Below are 19,658 nucleotides of genomic sequence, written 5' to 3'. Positions count from 1 at the left end.
AAAATTAAGATACGTATCGAAGGGTATCGTATCGTATCGGAGATACATTAAGATACGCTAAAAATACACACATAAATGGATAGGAAACATTTTTTTAAACACTTTTGCATAAAGAATTTGTTAAAAAAAGCTATTGATAACATGTATTATGCATAAACACTTAATTGAGGGTATCGTACTAAGAATTCAAGGTCTGTAGTTGTCCCATAAATGTAAAATCCTTGTTCCCAACCTTGATTTCCACTTTAGTTAGGGAAAAATATGGCTGACAACAACTTTGGAACAAAAATCCTTCAAAAAATTGTTTTTTTTCTGAAAAATTACCCATATTGGCCATTATATGACCGTAGCGTCGATACGTATCGATACTCACCGATACGTATATATATATATATCAATACTCACCGATACGTGCTGATATATACCGATACGTACCGATCGATACATACCGATACTCACCGATACGTACCAATACATACCGAAACGTACATTTTACCTCAATTTTATATTTTTCATAGAGTCGTATCGAGGCATGTTGTATCGTATCGATGTGTATTAGTGGTGTATTAATGTATATCGGTATGTATTGTAGGATATATATCGATACGAAATGATTTAAAAAATTCAATGTATCGTATCGGTGTGTATCGTATCGATCGACTAAATTTAAGATACGTATCGGAGGGTATCGTATCGGTATCGGAGATACTTAAAACCATGTTTGGGGGGGTTTAATGTATGTGAGAGCTTTCTTTTTATTGTTTCTGAGTTTCTAAACTGGTTTGGGGGGTTGGGGGTTTATGGTTGTCTTCCGATTAGCCCTGTTATCGTTAGTATCGAATGAGAATCATGACCTTTTTTTGGGGGAATGATCGATCAATCAATTCAATGGCCAGATGTTTTTTATTTTTTTGTTCTTTAAATAAATGAAATTTGGCAAGGATAAATAACCTACCATGAGAATCTGTTCAATGGTCTGCTAAAACATCATTTACATGGGAGAGATGGAGGCCCTTCCGGGGTTATGGTTGCTAAAAACCTTCCACTAAACTCCTTGAACATAATTTTGACACGAATAATGGCCGGTAAAATTCATTTGATCGTTTCCACATGCCTCCTCCATCCTTCTAAACCCTCTAACTCTCCCTCTATTTCCCTCATTTGATCGACTCTGCTTCTCTTTTCCTCCTTCTCTACTTCATGAATTGTCAAAAGCACAAATTTCAAAACCAAAACTCTAAAAATCCACCAGATCTGAATCATATACAAGTAGAATAACCAGAAAAATAGGTGAATTAGCTATGTATGGTTTGGGCAAATCTTTTAATTTTAACCTAGTTTTGTAGTGAAGCACACACACAGACTGGGATCCACAGCTAAAAAAATAGAAAATGAAGAAATTGCTGATCGTATACACTGAAGTGGTAAATGCTGAGGTCGAACTAGTAAGCATAGCCATTAATAGGAGTGACATCGTAGACATTGAGAAATACAGGGACAGATCCGGTTTTCCTCTTCCCGCAGAGGACTTTTTTGAACATTTTTCAATTTCGTCTCAGAGAAAACTAATATTCAAGCAGAGAAGAAGATAGCTTCGGTTTCGATGAGAGAGAGAAGCATGTGATGTGACAAAGAGTTGCTCAGCAATAAAAACCAAATCAACACGAGATCGAGAAACGAAGAAGAAGAAGATTTTGTTGAGACTTGGAGCGACTCCGAGAGGGTTTCAAACTACAGATCAAGTCTGGTTTCTCTCCAGGTTGTTTCAGTCGGATGTGAAAGGCATGTGGGTCGAGTTAATGTGGACTGTTAGATTCACAAGAGGATAGGTGTCGAGCATTAAAGAATTCGTTGGACCCTCGTTGGAGCGTCAGTCGGTGGAGACGAGCCGGATCCATATATTGGGGCTTGGGTATGGGTGTAAATGTCAAGGATTATACTTTTTTTTTTCTTTTCTCTTGATTCTTAGTGGATGATGGATCTCACTCCATGCATGTAGGCGATTTTGCCAAATAATGTAAATCTCTTACCTCTTATGCATGTGAGTATTCAATACATGTCCCACTTCCTGTCATTCTTCATTAGTCATTACTCATTACATGGTTGAAGAGGGGTATATTTGGAAGTAAAAGGGAAAATTGTTGGCCGCTCACCCGTATGACTAGGTGATCGTATGAGAAACGAATCCAATCTCCCCATATGTGTATTTTATTTATGTTTTTGTTGTTCTTGCACATACCTTTTTTGTGTGTTATTCACCAACGGAAGTAGAACGCTGCTTCTATCCGTCCCACTTCCTGTCATTAGTCATTACTCATTACATGGTTGAAGAGGGGTATATTTGGAAGCAAAAGGGACAATTGTTGGATGCTCACCCGTATGACCAGGTGATTGTATGAGAAACGGATCCAATCTCCATGTGTATTTTATTTATGTTTTTGTTATTCTTGCACATACCTTTTTTGTGTGTTATTCACCAACGGAAGTAGAACGCTGCTTCTATCCCAAACCTAACAATATCTATACTGTTCCCAATTGGTTCTACTTGGAGGGAAGATCCACAATGGATAAGATCAAAGCTAGGGTTCTAAATATGAGTATTATATCATATTGATGTTGCCGGAGATGGATACCGATATGATTATTGACACCAATCAATTGTATTGGCTAAAAAGTGATTATTATTATTTTGATAATGGTTTTTTCATGATTTGAATCGACCTCAAATACAATTTCAATTAGATAAAGTTTGCATTCATCATTTTTTTATTATTATTATTATTTTTTTCTTTTAGACAGAAACGAAATGTTATTCAAAATAGTCAGTCAAAAGGAACTGCTGAGATATGAATTATTTACATGAAAAGATAGTGGCTGAATCCACCAGGTATGAGAAATATAAAATTTAAGAACACCTTCCCCTATTAGAACTATGTGGAATAAAACAAAAAAGAAGTAAAGCAAAATCTAGAGAAAGCACAGAATTATCATTGACTATTTCTGAGGTCGCCCAAGCATTCACCAAGTTGTCACATAGCAGAAAATTACTAATCACACTAAACGAGGGATCAGTGATTTAAATTTATACTTAATAGGAATTCAACATTCAAGAACACAGAAAGGTTACAGCATAGAACTGTGTGGCTATATGGGCTATTAAAAGTATTTCAAGTCAAACCAACATACATCTCCACTGACTTCATCATCATATGATCAGGGTTCCAATTTAGAGTCCCGTTTCTAAAGTTTAAGACCCCCAAAATTATTTAAAAGAAAAGCTGCAAATCTAACAGATAAGATAGAGTAAAAAAGAAGATAAAAGCATTGAAGATGCGCATCCATGTAGCAGTAGTCTTACAGATGATAACAGGAAGAAGAAGAGGAAGAAGGAAAGGGGAAACCCATATGGGAGGAGAGACTAAATCCTTCAATCCTCGTAGGTGCGGCATTCAACGGTCTCAGGGTTGTCCTTACAGTAGGTCTCCAAAGGGTCGGAGTCCTTCTGCTTCTGTCTAGCATGGCTAGCCGCTGCACTTACCTCTTCCACCTCATCCCATGCCGCTGCACACTCACCGCTCGTTGGATCGTCGGCACACGTCTCCTCTGCACTCTTTATGCTCTCCACCACCTTCTCCGATATTTTCTCCGGTGCAGCCCTCACTAACATGCGATCTACTCCTCTTCCTCCTAAGTTTCTCTGCTTCATGTTCATGTTCATCCTCAATGGGTACTGGTTAAGGCTCACAAAACATGGGGAGATGACCATCTTCTGTGTCTTGTTGGGTGAATCTGCCTTCGCCACAATTCCTCTTGAGGAAGATAGACTCACACCACCTAGTGTTGTTGCCATTTCTGTTCTCTTCTTGTTCGTTTTCTTCTTCAAATTGATATTAAACTGAGACTGTTTTGATGAAGACTGAAAGAGAGGAAGATGGTTGCACGAAATATAGGTGGGTTTCCTTTCTCTCTGCGCACACATTTCTTATCGTCTCACAACCAATCAAATACCTCCACCTGGTGATTAGCTTGGAGATATTATTATTAATGTGGCAAGTCCACATACCACAGATTCCTCCAATGAAAAATTCCATCTTGCCCTTAACCTCTCCAATAGCTGTTTTATTTGTCCCACCTTTGTTTGCTTTGTTTTTCAGGGACATTTTCGCCAACTTACCTGTCTTTTGTGGATTAGGAAGATCATCAAAAGAGTGATGCTAACATGCGTCTTCTCATTGCTCCTGCACATTGGCAAATCTCATAGAGGAAAGAAAAACTGACTACCAATCAAAATTCAAGTAATTTCAAGTTTTTTGTGAATTTACTTATTTAGGCCATCTAAATAATTGATACATCATACTACAATCATGTAATTTCGATTTTATTTTTATTTATTTTTTATTTTTTTTTATGAATTTACTTATTTAGACCCTCTAAGGAACTGATACATCATATTCCAAGGGCCAAATGGTGTGGTTTTATTTTCTTTTTTGCTAAAACCACAGAAACCAAATATAATAGTAAAAGAAAAACTAAAATAAATGAATATCTCAATTTCACTCTCTTTGGGCTTAATTAACCGGCCTTTCAGCCTTCAGACCCATTAAAGATCATTTAATAACTGAACCGATTACTATTTACTAATAAATCCTGGTATCCATATGTAGGACTGATTAGTTATTTGGTCACTTGTTGATGCAGCCCCAAAAATCTGTCCTACTATTTATTTTGGTTAATGATTAATTGATTAATGTAATTGGGCATAGGTTTTTGAATTTTAATTATTTTAGATTTTTATTGGTTTATGGGTCAGCCCAAGCCATGAATAGTTTATTTAATTAATAGAGGCCCATGAAATGCGTAAGCCTAAGGCTAAGAACCAAACAACGGCGGTTCTTGGTTGAGACTAACTCAAGTCAATCCTGACTCAATTTGTGTGTTAAAACCCTTTTCTTTCCATAGTGGACTATGATGTAGCAGCTCTTCTTAATGATTAATATTTGAAAGTGATCCTCAAAAGTTAATTCCAAAAACTCAATTTGATGATGACCATACTCCTCTTAATTCCACTTTCTTTCAATCACAGCTCCATTGATTCTTCTTCTCTTATCAAATCTGAATCTGAGCTCAAGCCCAGTACAAGCTGATTGTCACTGATCTATATCAAACAAGATTGGCAGTGATAGCTTCTTCTTCAACCTAAGCTGAACAGGGCTTTCTGATCCTGCTGCTGCTATCGTCATTTGTCGTCAGTGGTTATGCACAAGGATCTACGGTTCTTGTTCCAGCGATCATAACCTTTGGGGACTAGTTGGTCGGTGTTGACAACAATGGCTATCTGGCCACCATCTTCAAGGTTGATTTCCCACCTATTGGAGGGATTTCATCAACCATAAACCTACTGGAAGGTTATGTAATAGAAAACTAGCCACTGATATTACTGGTAATTAGCTCTTATGCTTCTCCCCCTTTCTCCATCTAAGGTTCTTAAGCTGGTATTTGGTCAAGACTAATTCAAGTTGGTATTGATTTTGTAACCATCCGAGCTTTAAAAGAGAATTTAGTTACATCTTCAGAGCCCATTATGTCTACTTGCCCTTTGATTACCTAATCTATTGCTCTCCGGTCAGCTATGATTTGGGCTTCCTTTCAAGGAATTGGTCTCAAGTAATCTTTGAAAATGATTCCCAATATTTAATTTTAATGACCAACTCAAATAGATTTACTGCTGAGATCAGTTTTGTGGTGAAAGACATCTCTCTTCTGTCGAACTATTTTGTTGAGTGCAACTTCCGTTTCAGTCATTAAGGAATGAAACGAAAACACCACCTACTCAAAGATTAAATTTAAAAGAAAAAGCTTTGTAATATGAACTATGAATCAATTACCCCTATCATACATGGCATTATTATATATGATGGATATGTCATGTAAATGCTTGGTTTTTTTTGGCAAACGCATCATTTAGTTCATCACTACATACCACTTACAAGAACGGAGTACAATGGGGAGGAAGGGGTAAAAGAAAAAAAAGAAAAAAAAAAAGGAAATATGAGAGTGCAATGAGATATCTCTCCCACCCGATGCGAGTCAGAAAAAAAAGGAATCATCCAATCCAAAAAGAATAACACACAGAACAGAGCAGGGAATGAATCAAAGATGTGTGAGAATCCACCCTGCAGAATTGGTTTGGTTTCTCTCATGTGACGCTCCCTCATTCACTCACGGAGAAGCTTGAGTAATTTCCTCTTCCATGATCTCATTATTGCCTTCGTTCGACCACTCTTCCCCCTCGATGATGACAAGTAATCTGTCTGCGTTTCATATTTATGTAGAAAACCCTTCTTTAACCTCGGACAGTTTCTCACATACACTTCTCTTATAATGGGGCAATGCAAGATATGGTTGCTGCACAAGTCATGTAGTGATGGTAGGTCTATTAGACATAATTTTCTGAGTCTTGGGAAGGGTGAGATGACACCAACTTCTTCTTCTTCCTCATCATCGGCTTCTTCAATTATTACTTTCATTGCATTGCATTCCTCAACTGAAATCCATTCCAAGTTGTTGAACAGACGTGGCATTCCCTTTGTGAAGACCATCTTCAAGCTATTGCATTGCGATATGTTTATCCACCGTAGTTGAGCAAAACAATTTAATGGTGCGAGACTCCCACATATCCTATTCAAATTTGGCAATCTAAATAGGTTTAATCCCTCAAAAGAATCTTGATGGTGCACCTCCTCCTCCACTCCATCCAACACCTTCTCCAAGTCCTCACAATTATCTATTGTAAGACTAGTTTCAACACGAGTGGGCACACATGTCACACCCGCACAATCCTTAATTTCTAAGAACCGTAGATTTTGGGATTCATTAAGAGCTTGTAGAGCATCTTGTCTTACGACTCTGCAACGTTTCAGCTCCAATCTCATAATCAACTTGGCCAAAGGTTTGAACCAATCAGAAATAATGATATTCTCGAAGGCAATGGTAAGAGATGTTAAAGAGGTCAAGTGGGACAACTCCTCCACATCAATGATATTATTGATCATACTGGAGTCGACACAGTCAGTGTCACTACTAGTAGAAGACCCCTCAGTACCACCACTTCTCTCATCCTCCTCCTGCTCCTCCTCCTCCTCCCTTGTATGTACTTTATGATGATTAGGCCCACTACTCCCAATATCCCATTTTTCATCTTCAGCAGCACTGTTCAACTTCCATTTTATGTAATCGGCTCCATACAATCTCAATTCCTCCAATTTGTGAAAGCGAGAAATTACCCCCGCTGGAATTGAAACTGGAGAATATGACACATCCAAGTATCTTAAATTACTTACACCTCCCTCACATTCAGATCCGAGGATTTGCTGGTGTAATTTTTCACAACTCTTCAAATCTAAAACTTGGAGCTGTTGGAGCATTCCCAGCGCAGCAGGCAATGCTTTCAACCTTACACATTGCCTCAGCATTAGCACCCGAAGATTCACCAAACATGACAAGGAATCTGGGAGATATTCCAATGTCTGGCTATCAGAAAGATTAAGTATGCTAAGATGATTCATGTGTTGAAAGAAATTTGTTGGGGGAATAAAATTGTGGATCCTGTTGTTCCCAAATGACACATTACTGGATAGTAAAGTGGTTAGTTTTTCGCACTTCTCGCCTAACTCCGGCAACTGCCCTATTTCGGTATCAAGTAGTGAAATCCTTGATGCATCAACCCAGTCATGAGCCTTTGGTGCCTCCTTAACTGATCTACCAGTCCTTATCAAGAACTTGGGACTACTATCAGAAAACTCTAAAGAAGAAGTAATCCAAAGTGCAAGATCCCTCATCATATCATGCATCTTCACACTACCTTTCTTCTCTCCATTCTCTAACATGCAAGCAATTTTTAAGCTTCCTATCAGAGCCTCACCTTTATTCCTCGCACCTTCTAGACTACCTAATCTATCTACTAATCCTTCTCCAATGCAATAACATAATATCTCACGTTTTCTTATGCTATGGTCTTCAGGGAAGCAGGCACAGTAAAGAAATAGACTCCTAAGCATATCATCCTCCAATCTATCAAAACTGAATTTTAAAGGAAGAAGTACTTCATTTATCATACCTCGGAGATTTGTGGCTGATAAATCCATTTCTCTTACCGCATTTGCCCACTCACCAACCCCATGTCGATTTGCCATTGCATGAGCAACAGTGACAATTGCAAGAGGCAGACCCTGACACCTTCGAACAATTTTTTCAGCAAAGCACTTTATACCATCGGCAACATGTTCACCAACTAGTTCAACAAAAAGCTCCCACGACTCGGCTTCAGATAATGGTTGTACTTTGATTGTTTTACTAGCACCCATATCAGTGCAGATATTTTGATCTCGACTAATCACAAGAATCTTGCTCCCTTTGTTATTTCAAGGGTGAGGGATTCCAACATCCTCGAGCTTCAATTTGCACCACACATCATCCAATATTAGAAAAAAATTCTTCTTCCTTAGGGTGGCAAACAATGCATCAGCCTCACTATTATCTAATAATCCAAGGCGCTTACCAATACTGGTTTGGATACTTGATATATTGGCAGTGGCAGACACTGTGACCATTATCACAATCTCAAAAGGTATCTTTACTCCTCTGGCCAAATCTTTTTCTAAGTGATTGTTTAGTTGTTTGGCCAGAGTGGTTTTACCCACTCCCCCCATACCATATATTCCAAAGATGCCAATTTCTGGATCTGGATCACATATGCAATCAAGCATCTGCTGTAGCATGCGTTGAGTTGATGGCTGGATCTCAATTAGCTCGGTTGGGATCTCTATCACAGGCTTTGGAGAAGGGATCTCACTCAGCGCATTGGAGACATCTTTCACTATCTTTTTAATCAACGTCTCGTCATCACTGCAATAGAAAGATTCCCACATTAAAATGAGAAGGAAACGAAAAATGGCAGACACAATTAGCTAAATTACATAGCAGAAATCAAAGACAGTACAACAAAAGCATAAAACCACCAGATCCATGTCTTGTTCAAGACAAACAGGGCGGTTAATCTGGAGATTCAGCACAAACTGCAGTTAAAAAGGGCCTAAATCTTTATATTTAGGTACTCGTTCTCAAAATGAAATCCTGCGGCTAAGGCAGGAAGTAATTACCCGTGTTTGTCTTTTAAGTTCCATCCACGGAGTTCCCCTGCTATTTCCAGAGCTGACCTCCACCTTTTCACCACCTCTGGCTCGAAGCACTCTTGGTGTAGGCGAAAAGGCTCCCCAAAGCTTCCCTTTTGACGTCGTACGTCCGAACCTTCCACACCCATGAGGAAAACAGGAAATACCTTTTGGCCAAGCTTTTCCCTGCATTCCATTATCAAGGAAAGCTCTTCAAGGCATCGTATTGAAGAAGCATAGTTCCTCGAGAATAAGATAATTGCGCATCTTGATTCATTGATTCCTTTTATGAGCGCTGCAGAGATCTGGTCTCCTCTTTTCGATCTCTCATAGTCCTTGAATGTTTTGATGTTGGCCCCCTCCAGGGAAGCGCAGAGGTTACTTGCGAAACTGTTCCCTCTTTCTTTTTCTTCTTGTTTGAAACTCAAGATCACATCGTAATTCCATCCAGAGGCGGAAGAGGACGGGATAACAGTGTGGTTTGCCATCAATCTGAAGCAAAGTTGCAGAACTAATTTGACCCCAAAAGATTAATTAAAACTAGGAGGAATGTAATCTTCTTACTGTACACTCGGTCCCACTTTGCGTAAACAGCTTTGCCTTCTTTACCAAAAATGAAAAGTAAAGAGTTTGATTTTTTTTTTTTCTTTTTAAAAGGCGCTTAAGCTTGATGTACTATTTTCTTCATACCCAAAAGAAAGGGGGAGAAGGGGGTTTGATCAGTGAGAGGTCGTAATTACCCGAAATCTATGAAGCTCCATCCGGAGAGTTGAGCAGCTGTTCTTAGGGCTGACCTCCACCTTCCCACCATCTCTCGGCCGAAGCGCTTTTCGTGCTTTTAAAAAGGTTCTCCAAAGCTCCCCTTCTGGTGCTCTAAGTCCAATGGATCGACGCCCTTGAGGAAAACTGGAAAAACCTTTTGGCAATGATGCTTCTTTTCCCAGCATTCCTCCATAATCAAAGCGAGTTCTTCTAGGCACCATCTGGAATTAGCATAGTTCGTAGAGAATATGATAATGGCGAACCTTGATTCTTTGATTGCCTTTTTGAGCGCTTCAGAGATCAGATCTCCTATTTTCAGTTTTTCATCGTCCTTGAATGTTTCGATATTTTTCTTGACCAGGGCATCATAGAGGTCATGAGTGAAGTTATTCCGTGTGTCTTCTCCTCTGAAACTCAAAAAAACATCGTACGTACTCCATCGAGAGGCGGAGGGTGAGGATGAAGAAGAAGACGGGACAGCAGCGTACACGGCTCCGGCCATCAATCTGTAACAGATCTAGTTGCAGAAGTAAGCTGTGAAGAAAGTGTGAAAGTTGAATTGAGAAAACCAATACTGCACGTGCCACCCCTCTCCTGTTTTGTTTGCAGCTTCCCCCAACTCTTTTTGTTTTTTTAATTAGGGGAAAAGTTATGTACGCCACCGATATAAAGAATGCTAGCAGTTTTTTTTTTCTTGATTAATTTTTGAAAAACGAGGAAAATGAGAGGAACCATCTAAGGTTTGAGTATCAATAAAAGCAGCCATGGATTCTTCAACCCTTAATCCTAACCAAGGTGCACCCAAATATGTGAGTTCAAATTGTTTGCAATGAACGGTAAGATGTAGTGAAAATTCAATGACTAAAAGAACCCAATCATACACCTCAACTGTTGAATGTTCACTACACAGAGTCGCACCTCACCACAAACGATTTAAAGGCCAAACATGATGAGTCCATGCATATTAGTAAGTAATTTATACATTGACACCAACAATATTAAAAAAATTCCAACTACACCACGTGTCACATGCATGTCAGTGTCACGGTCTTGGTTGTTTTAAATTTGATCACGCTTCTCCTAAACACGGGTTGAAATCGTCTGCAATTTCGATCTCGTACAATTCCGTGAAATACAAAAGGGGGTGACACCTGTATTGATACCAATGCAATGGTCCAGATCTGGTACAACTAATAAAACCTTAAGTCATTTAAATCAGATCTGGACCATTGCATTGGTATCAATACACGTGTCATCCCCTAAAGGGGGTATTTCACAGAATTGTACGAGATCGGAATTGTAGACGATTTTCATCCCCCAAACACCCTCCCAAAAGAAAAAAGGAAAGGTTAAAGTCCAATTGATCATTTTCAATGGTTGCTTATTAGAAGATAGTTGTTTCATCAAGAGGAAGCATCTTTGGAAAAAGAGAAAGAAAGGGAAACCAAAATACCAGCAGAAGAATGATATTACACAGAAAAGGAAAAATCTCTACCCTGATCATTTTGTAGGTCTATAAAATCACAAGGGTTGATTAGTGACACCCACTTCATTTATAGTCGATATATTTCCCATGGATTTAAGAATTGATCCAATTGACCTTGATTCATCCCAATTTTGGCAGACTTGACATGGAAGATTCATGCCACGGAATGCTTGGTTTTCAGATCTGAGACTGACTCTGGTGTTTATTGAGAAGATGGCTGAAAATGCTAAAACAAGGAGGCGTGTAGAAACACAAGGATGGACAACTTATGAAAATGGGAGAATCCCTGGTTTTTTTCAGATCTGAGACTGATTCTTGAGTTTCTTGAGACCGATTCCAACTGACTCCAATCTGATCCAATCCAGATCGAAACACTGGTTTTCCTTAACAATTGACCATTTGGGGGTATCTTCAATAAAGTTGAGTAGATCGTAGATGCAAGGATTTAGTTATTGATATTGATATTGATATTGGTATTGATATTAGTATTAGTATCGGAGAGAGAGAGAGAGTCGAGAGAGCAGGGAGTTTGCTGTGCGAGTTAGGGCAGAGAGGGAGAGACAAGAGAGAGAGAGAGAGAGAGAGAGAGAGAGAGAGAATGGATAGAAATCTCTTAGGTTTTGAGTTAAAACATGAACCGATTGGGTTTGAATTGTTGACTCGATTCGGTTTAAGCTAGAGAACCATGGTTTTGGGTTGTTTCACTGGAGGGTTAATCTAAGCCGTTCAATCTGAAATGTCCACATGTCGACCTCTGCAGGGGGTATTGCACAGAATTGTATGAGAAGGGAATTGCAAAGGATTTTTATCCATTTAACATGCATCAAAGGGCTGACAATAGCATTAGGACACGCATTCCAATTGCTTTCTAACATATTTGAGAGGATCTCATTGTATTCAAGGCGGATTATTAAAGTGCAATGATAATGACCAAGGAACATGGTTTCAAGTATCGGTCTGGGATCGGTCGTATTGGATCGATATCGATTAAGACCGATCCTCAATCCAATACCTATCTGGATCTATTATCCGGATCGTGTCAGGGATAAAATGGTAAAAAAATAGTACTTTTTACTAAAAGCAAGGATAAAATAGATCGATACCCACTGATCTGAATCGGTATTGACAGAGATCGATACCAATAGCAATATCGTCCCATAAATCCTTGCCAAGGAAAGTTCCTTCTCAAGGAGCGAGTGCTCAAATATTTTTAATGGGAAAAAACCTTGTAGGTTGACGGAGGAAACATCCAGAAACAACTTTTGTTTTAAGGTGACAAGGGTGTTTGTTTATAATTTTCTTTCTAGGGCAGGGTTTTCTGATAGGCAGCATGATCCCTGCTATCAGGAACAGGCCAATGAGAATGCATGTGAAAGCATCAAAAGGTGTGGGATTTTTGCTTTCTATGAAGGGTGAGTGGTCATTTCGCCCCCACTGTGTTTGGTCAAAGCGGCCATGCCCAAATGGCCAAATGCCTTTAAATAAAAAATAATAATTAATAGATTATTCAAAAATGAATTTGAATATTCAAAAATGAATTTGAATTTTCAAAATTATCCATCTTATATTTTGTTTAATAAAACTATCCAAAATAAAAATACGTATTAAAGAACTATTCAAAATAGTGTCCTCCCTTTACCTATTTATATTTTTTTGACATTTTTACCCCAACTTCTTTGTCCCATCACTACCTCTCTACTAAGGATTTAGGGTCTGTTTGATAACGTTTCAGGAAAAGCGTTTATGTGTCCAGAAACGACAGAAACGGAACAAAAAGCTTTTGATAAAATTATTTCGTTTCACTTAATTTCAGAACTAGAAATAGAAATTTCTACCTATTTATGGTTCAAAAAATGATCCAGGCGAAACTAGTAGACTTGTTTCGCCGTTTCTGGAAACGACTCATGGCCATTCATTCGCTGGTTACTATTGACTTCTAGAAAGATGACTTATCAAACACCTTCAATTCCGTTTCTGTTTCTAGAAACGGAAATTTATGTTTCTGCCGTTTCTTGAAACAGAAAAGGTACAAACGTTATCAAACAGGCCCTTAGTTATGGGGGTATTCAATTTGGATAAGATTGTATCAATCTAGATTGATCAATTTTACCTCTAGTGTTTATATATATATATTTACAATCTTATCCCTATTCAACTATTCTAATATTACTACTTACTCTAGATAGATCAGGTGTGATATTGGTCTTTGCTAATACCAATGTGATTCGGCCAATTCGATACCAATACTAGATCATGCTCTCTAATAATCTAATTCGATAACTTTCCATATTGGTCCAAAAATAAATAAATTAAAATTAATTTATATATTTCCGATGTTGGTAGGCTCTAAATTCAAAAAGGAATTTACATAGGACACTAGCCCGGATTTGTACCGTTGAAGATCAAATTGAGCATCATCTGTGACACAAAAATTCTTTGTGGGAGACAGTGAGGATTCATTAGTTGGGATGCATGCCAAGGCCTCCCAACTGTTGAATATTCACTACCACTCCCCACTCATCGCAGAAAATTTGAGTTTCTAATGAAGTATAAGTAATGGTAGAAACTACAATATGTCACTACAGAATATAATGACAAACCCTGTACTCCAGACGCCAACCAAAATTCAATACAAATTCAAGTAGCATTTCTAAATATTCGTCCCAATGACCCTAATTTTCTCACATTTAGTATCCCTCAGACCTGATCGGCGAGTCATTTCATTGAAAGATAAGAAAAGATCAGTGAAGAAGACAACATGGTTCTACCTAATCGCCGGTGCATTTGCTTAAAAAAAGATCATATTTTTTGTTTTGTTTTGTTTTATTTATTTATTTATTTTCATGAAGGTTCCAAGAATGAGCTGCTTGAAGCGCTTTATAATTCTACCATGGTGCGATGAGATGTCTCTGCCAGACCTGGTTTGTAATATAGGATCAGTAGTAGCGAATGCGGATGGATGGATTGGTAATGGTTTTGATGACTCTGATACGAATCCACTACAAGGCAAGGTTATTAAGGTTCTCTTTGGTATGGTTTCTATTTGTATTTATTAAATATATTTTATAAATTATTTCTGACAATAAATTATGGATCACAAATAGTATTCATTTGGTTATTATTTATAAAATAGATTATATAATGAGAAAATAGGTTTCAAGTTTCACCTTCAGCTTTGAGCTTCGAGCCAGAGAGATGATAGGATTTGGGGTTTTTTTATTGGAAAAGTGTAAAACATATTGAAGTTACTTATTTACTTTTGATTTTCATGCTCATTTAAGGTAGCGTAAAAATCAACATAAATGATGCCACGAATCACAAATAACTTGAGAGTAATTTGTGATTTGTGATAACATTCTTGGTATAAGATTGCATAATTTTCATCCCCACACTTAGCACATGTAGGAGCATATATATATATATATATATATATATCCCAATCTCAATCCATGAATCAAGATTACAAAGCTTACTTCCACCGAGATTTTGAGACTTGGCGACTCAAAATCACTCAATAATGTAATTACGCAGACATAAAGGAAAAAACTAAAAAAAAAAATAAATAAATAAAAATAAATTATGTGATTAAAGGAAAAAAAATCTCCCAATATGAAATAAAGTAGAGAGATGGAGTGAAGTGAGAGTTGCACCAGAAAAAAAAATGTGAGGTGGGGGCACCATAGATTTAGTTATCCGCATGCTTTCAAGTATTTGTATCGGAATGGCCATATTGATGATTTCGTATTAGTATCGGCTGATATCAATACTTATTTTTTTTACCCAAATATTATTGGGACCCGGGGAAGCCCCTAAAATTTTATTAAATAAAAGAAACAAAATAATGAAGAAACAAAGGGGGGGGCATAGCCCGCTTTACTCCAACCCATGAGATACAAATCACTCTGACGCTTGCAAAACCCAAAAGAAAAATATGCAAAAGAGGAAATATTACATTCTAAAGATTGGTAATCCCGCTTTATCTTCCCGAATGATGTAACTAATATTAGATGAAAGATCATTATCATCATAGAAAACTGAATTTATAGTAAATTCACATACAAAGTTGGCTAACCAATCCGCTGCACGATTGATTTTTCGAAATGAAAAAGAGAGAAGAGCTCTCAGCGAATTGCAGAGGTAAACCCAGAAAGAAACTTTATTTATTTATTTTTTAAAGTGACCTATACGATAAATACAAGGTTTGAATACATAATACCCAAAATCAATGAATGAAAACTGACCCAATTAACTCAGATACCATGGACAGGGTCATTCATACCAAGGGATTAAACAAAGAGCTGTAGCTACAACTAACATCAAAATGATCATTAAAAAAATGAAAAACATCATGCTTGACAGATAAAGCCGGAAAAACCTCCAGCATACTCACACCAATGACAAAAGTCATGTGGTAAGCAACGAACCTCAAGTATACATGCTATTGCCACTAGCTATACGCATGGGAAGCAAACCCTAATTCATGCAACTAACATGGATAGGGAAGAAGAAAACAAAATATAAAAGTAAAAGTAGGAGGAAGCGGAGTGCAATGAGATGTCTCTGCTTAGGAGAGGTGAGAGCACAGATAGAAGCAGCTTGAATTTCCTCTTCCATGACCTTACTGCCTTTTGTCCAAGACTTTTTACCCTCTTCGATGACGAGTAAACCGTCTGTGTTTCGTATGTTGAGAGGATCCTTCTTTAACCTCTCACAGTTTTCAACATTCACACAATCTATAAAGGGGCAATGCAAGATGTGATTGGTGCACAGGTCAGTTAGTGCTGGTAAGTCAATTACCCATAATTGTGTCAATCTTGGGAAGGGCGAGATGACAACTGCTTTTTCTTCTTCCTGATCATCTTCATCTGCTTCTTCAATTATTACTTCCATTCTCTCACATTTCTGAACTATAATTTCCTTCAAGTTGTTGAAGAGGCGTGGCATTCCCTTGGTGAAGACCATCTTCAAACTATTGCATTCCTCAATGTATATTGTCGATAGTTGAGCAAAGCAATTTAGTGGTACAAGAGTACTACCACATATCCTTTTCAATTTTGGCAATCTTCCTAGATATAACCACTCAAAGGAATCCTCCTTCGCTCCATCCAACACCACCTCCAAATCCTCACAATTTTGTATTAAAACTTTACCTCCAACACGAGTGGGCAAACTTGTCACACCTGAGCAATTCTGAATTTTTAAGTTCCTTGGATTTTGGGATTCATTGAGGGCTTGTAGAGCATCTTGTTTTACAATTGTGCAACGTTTCAGCCACAATACTTGAATCTTCTTGGCCAAAGGTTTGAACCAATCAGAGACAATGATATCTTCAAAGGAAATAAAAAGAGAAGTTAAATAGGTCAAGTGGGACAACTCTTCCACATCAATAGGGGAGCACTCACCCATCCCATTCCATTTTTCATCATTGGCACCACTAACCCTCCATTTTATGTTATATGCTCCACACAATCTCAAGTCCTCCAATTTGTGCAATCGAGAAATTACCCCCACTGGAATTGAAACTGGAGAATATGACACATCCAAGTATCTTAAATTACTCATACCTCCCATGCTTTGCAAGTCTAATTCATGGCAACAATTTCTCAAGTCTAAAACTTGGAGCTGTCGAAGCTTTCCCAGTGCTGGCAATTCTCTCAAACTTTGACACCACTGTAACCTAAGCACCTTAAGATTCACCAAACATGACAAGGAATCTGGGAGATATTCCAGTTTCTCTGTGTTAGAAAGATCAAGTAGACTAAGATGATCCATGTATTGCAAGAAATTTGTTGGGGGAATAACAGTGAGGTTCTTATTCTCCCTGAGTAGCAAAGTGGTTAGTTTTTGGCACTTCTCTCCCAACTCTGGCAACTCCCTTATTTGGGTATCCATTAGTGAAATCCTTGTTGCATCTACCCACTCATGAGCCTGCGGTGCCTCTTTAAAAGTTTCACTTGCCCTTATCGAGAACTTGGGACTACTATCAGACACTGAAGATGTAATCCAAAGTGCAAGCTCCCGCATCACATCATGCATCCTCACGCTATCTTTCTCCTCTCCATCTTCTAACATACAAGCAATTTTCAAGCTTCCTAATAGAGCCTGACCTTTATCCCCAGTAGCTGTGAGACTACCTAATCTATCTATAAATCCCTCTCCGACGCAATAATCTAATATCATTTCTTCTTTTATGTTATAGTCTTCAGGGAAGCAAGCACAATAAAGAAATAAACTCCTAAGCATATCATCATCCAGTCTATCAAAACTGAATTTTAAAGGAATGAATACTTCATCTATCATACCTCGAAGATTTGTGGCTGATAGTTCCATTTCCCTTACGGCATTTGCCCACTCCCCAACTCCACATCGATTTGCCATTGCGTGACCAACAGTGACAATTGCAAGAGGGAGACCCTTACAGCTCCCAACCAATTTTTCAGCAAAGCACTTTATGCCATTGGAAGCAACATGTTCACCAGCTACTTCAACAAAAAGCTCCCATGATTCAGCTTCTGTTAATGGCTGCACTTTTATTGTTTTTCTAGCACCCATATCAGTGCAAACATCTTTACTCCGGCTGATCACAAGGATCTTGCTCCCTTTGTTGCTTCGAGCTGAGTGAGGGATTCCAACATCCACAAACTTTAATTTGCACCACACATCATCCAAAATTAGAAGAAATTTCTTCTTCCTTAGGGCTTCAAACAATGCATGAGCCCCACTATTCTTTGGTAATCCCAGGCGCTCACCGATGCTGTTTTGGATACTTGTTATGTTGGGAGTAGCTGACACGGTGACCATTACCACAGTTTCAAAAGGTATCTTAACTCCTCTAGCCAAATCATTTTCCAAGTAATTGTTTACTTCTCTAACCAGAGTGGTTTTACCCACTCCCCCCATACCAGACACTCCAATGATGCCAAAACGTGGATTAGGGTCACTTATGCAATCAAGAATCTGTTGCATCATGCGTTGAGTTGATGGCTGGTTCTCGATTATTGGCTCGGTTGGGATCACTATCACGGGCTTTGGAGAAGGGATCTCATACAGCGCATTGGAGACGTCTTTCACTATCTTCTTAATCAACCTCTTTTCATCCCTGCAATGGAAGCCCTTATAATAATGAGAAAGAAACGAAATATGGCATATAAAATCAGACAATTTACAAAGCAAAAGTTAAAGACAATACAAAAAAAAAATTATAAAACCACCAGATCCATGATCTGCTCAAGACAAACAGGGCGGTTAAACTAGAGTCTCAGCACTCGATCCAATTTGCAGTTAAAAACGGTTTGATACGTCTCCTTATTTCAGTATAATCGGATTTCTTGACTCCTTATTTTAACCCTTTTAACCCCAAGATAAAACAAACTCCGGAATCAAAGTGTTGTTCGCAACCTTTTGATTAATATAGAGTGTGAAAGCTAGGCCCAAGAGTACAGAAAAAAAAAATGATAATTTAGAAAACCAAGAAAACTAATGGAAGTAGGGATTCTCTCTTTATATAGGAGAGTAAGGACACTTCCAATGGGGATTCCCAAAAGCCATATCTCTTCCATAGGACATTTCTGTTGATCATTCAAACATGCTTTCTATTGATGCAAATTTTAGTCTAGTCAAGAATCAAGATCTGCAAATGACAGATAAGAAAACTGGCCCGAAGATGAACTCTGGGAAGGAGATTCTGACACTCAAGTCAGTATTCCTATCAAGAGAGTAGGGAAATCTGGTAAAGGTTTGAGTGTTCTCCATATCTTACCTTTCGCCTTTTTCCTTACCCTTATAAATTGCTTGAGGGGTCCTCCTTCATTGGCTAGCTCGTCCTTTCCTATGCTGACCTGGACCTTAGTTCCATTGGTGGGTAAATCATTTTCGTGATTGAGCTGGCAGATCTCTTCAACAGTTAACTCAACCATGATTACTCTAGGAGATCTAATAATCATTAGCCCTACCATGGTTGAGTTTAGTAGTCAAGGTTAGGTCTAGAAACAGTTATATTTAAGTGAGGCGATGATATTTAAGTTCACACATGGACTACGAGGATGAACCACATGGCTAATGTGTATTAGAAAGGAAGGATGAATCACATGGCTAAGGCATATTGGCAGAAAGGTAGGGGGTAATACTTATCCCTAGTTATGTAGTTTGGATGTGGTTGTTTGAGACGATCACGTGTGGTAGGTGGTAGGGGAGATGTGCCATATAAAATTAACCACCTAGAGATGTATGTAGTCGGTGTA

The 19,658-nt window shown here is 38.3% G+C and overlaps 5 protein-coding genes across 5 annotated transcripts; all 5 read right to left on the bottom strand.

The window, feature by feature from the left end:
* Window positions 1-3,072: 3,072 nt before the first annotated feature.
* Window positions 3,073-3,942, bottom strand: LOC122091417 (calvin cycle protein CP12-1, chloroplastic-like). The gene has a single exon (XM_042661349.1). The coding sequence runs from the start codon at window positions 3,848-3,850 to the stop codon at window positions 3,428-3,430; it is 423 nt and encodes a 140-aa protein (XP_042517283.1). The 5' UTR covers window positions 3,851-3,942; the 3' UTR covers window positions 3,073-3,427.
* Window positions 3,943-6,215: 2,273 nt separating this feature from the next.
* Window positions 6,216-8,363, bottom strand: LOC122092299 (disease resistance protein RPS2-like). The gene has a single exon (XM_042662620.1). It carries the CDS (start codon window positions 8,361-8,363, stop codon window positions 6,216-6,218), a length of 2,148 nt encoding a protein of 715 aa, XP_042518554.1.
* Window positions 8,364-8,420: 57 nt separating this feature from the next.
* Window positions 8,421-10,689, bottom strand: LOC122091416 (TMV resistance protein N-like). Its single transcript, XM_042661348.1, has 3 exons — window positions 9,911-10,689; window positions 9,159-9,662; window positions 8,421-8,904 (listed from the first exon to the last, which is right to left on the bottom strand). The coding sequence occupies exons 1-3, from the start codon at window positions 9,979-9,981 to the stop codon at window positions 8,421-8,423; spliced, it is 1,059 nt and encodes a 352-aa protein (XP_042517282.1). The 5' UTR covers window positions 9,982-10,689.
* LOC122092298 (disease resistance protein RUN1-like) lies at window positions 10,009-10,434 on the bottom strand. The gene has a single exon (XM_042662619.1). It carries the CDS (start codon window positions 10,432-10,434, stop codon window positions 10,009-10,011), a length of 426 nt encoding a protein of 141 aa, XP_042518553.1.
* A 5,007-nt stretch (window positions 10,690-15,696) lies between the features above and the next one.
* LOC122090535 (disease resistance protein RPS2-like) lies at window positions 15,697-18,594 on the bottom strand. The gene has a single exon (XM_042660168.1). The coding sequence runs from the start codon at window positions 18,385-18,387 to the stop codon at window positions 15,892-15,894; it is 2,496 nt and encodes an 831-aa protein (XP_042516102.1). The 5' UTR covers window positions 18,388-18,594; the 3' UTR covers window positions 15,697-15,891.
* Window positions 18,595-19,658: the final 1,064 nt, after the last annotated feature.

The sequence above is a fragment of the Macadamia integrifolia genome, chromosome 10 (genome assembly GCF_013358625.1).
Source record: "Macadamia integrifolia cultivar HAES 741 chromosome 10, SCU_Mint_v3, whole genome shotgun sequence".
NCBI classification, from domain to species: Eukaryota; Viridiplantae; Streptophyta; class Magnoliopsida; order Proteales; family Proteaceae; genus Macadamia; species Macadamia integrifolia.
This window is presented reverse-complemented; position numbering and strand designations above follow the sequence as displayed.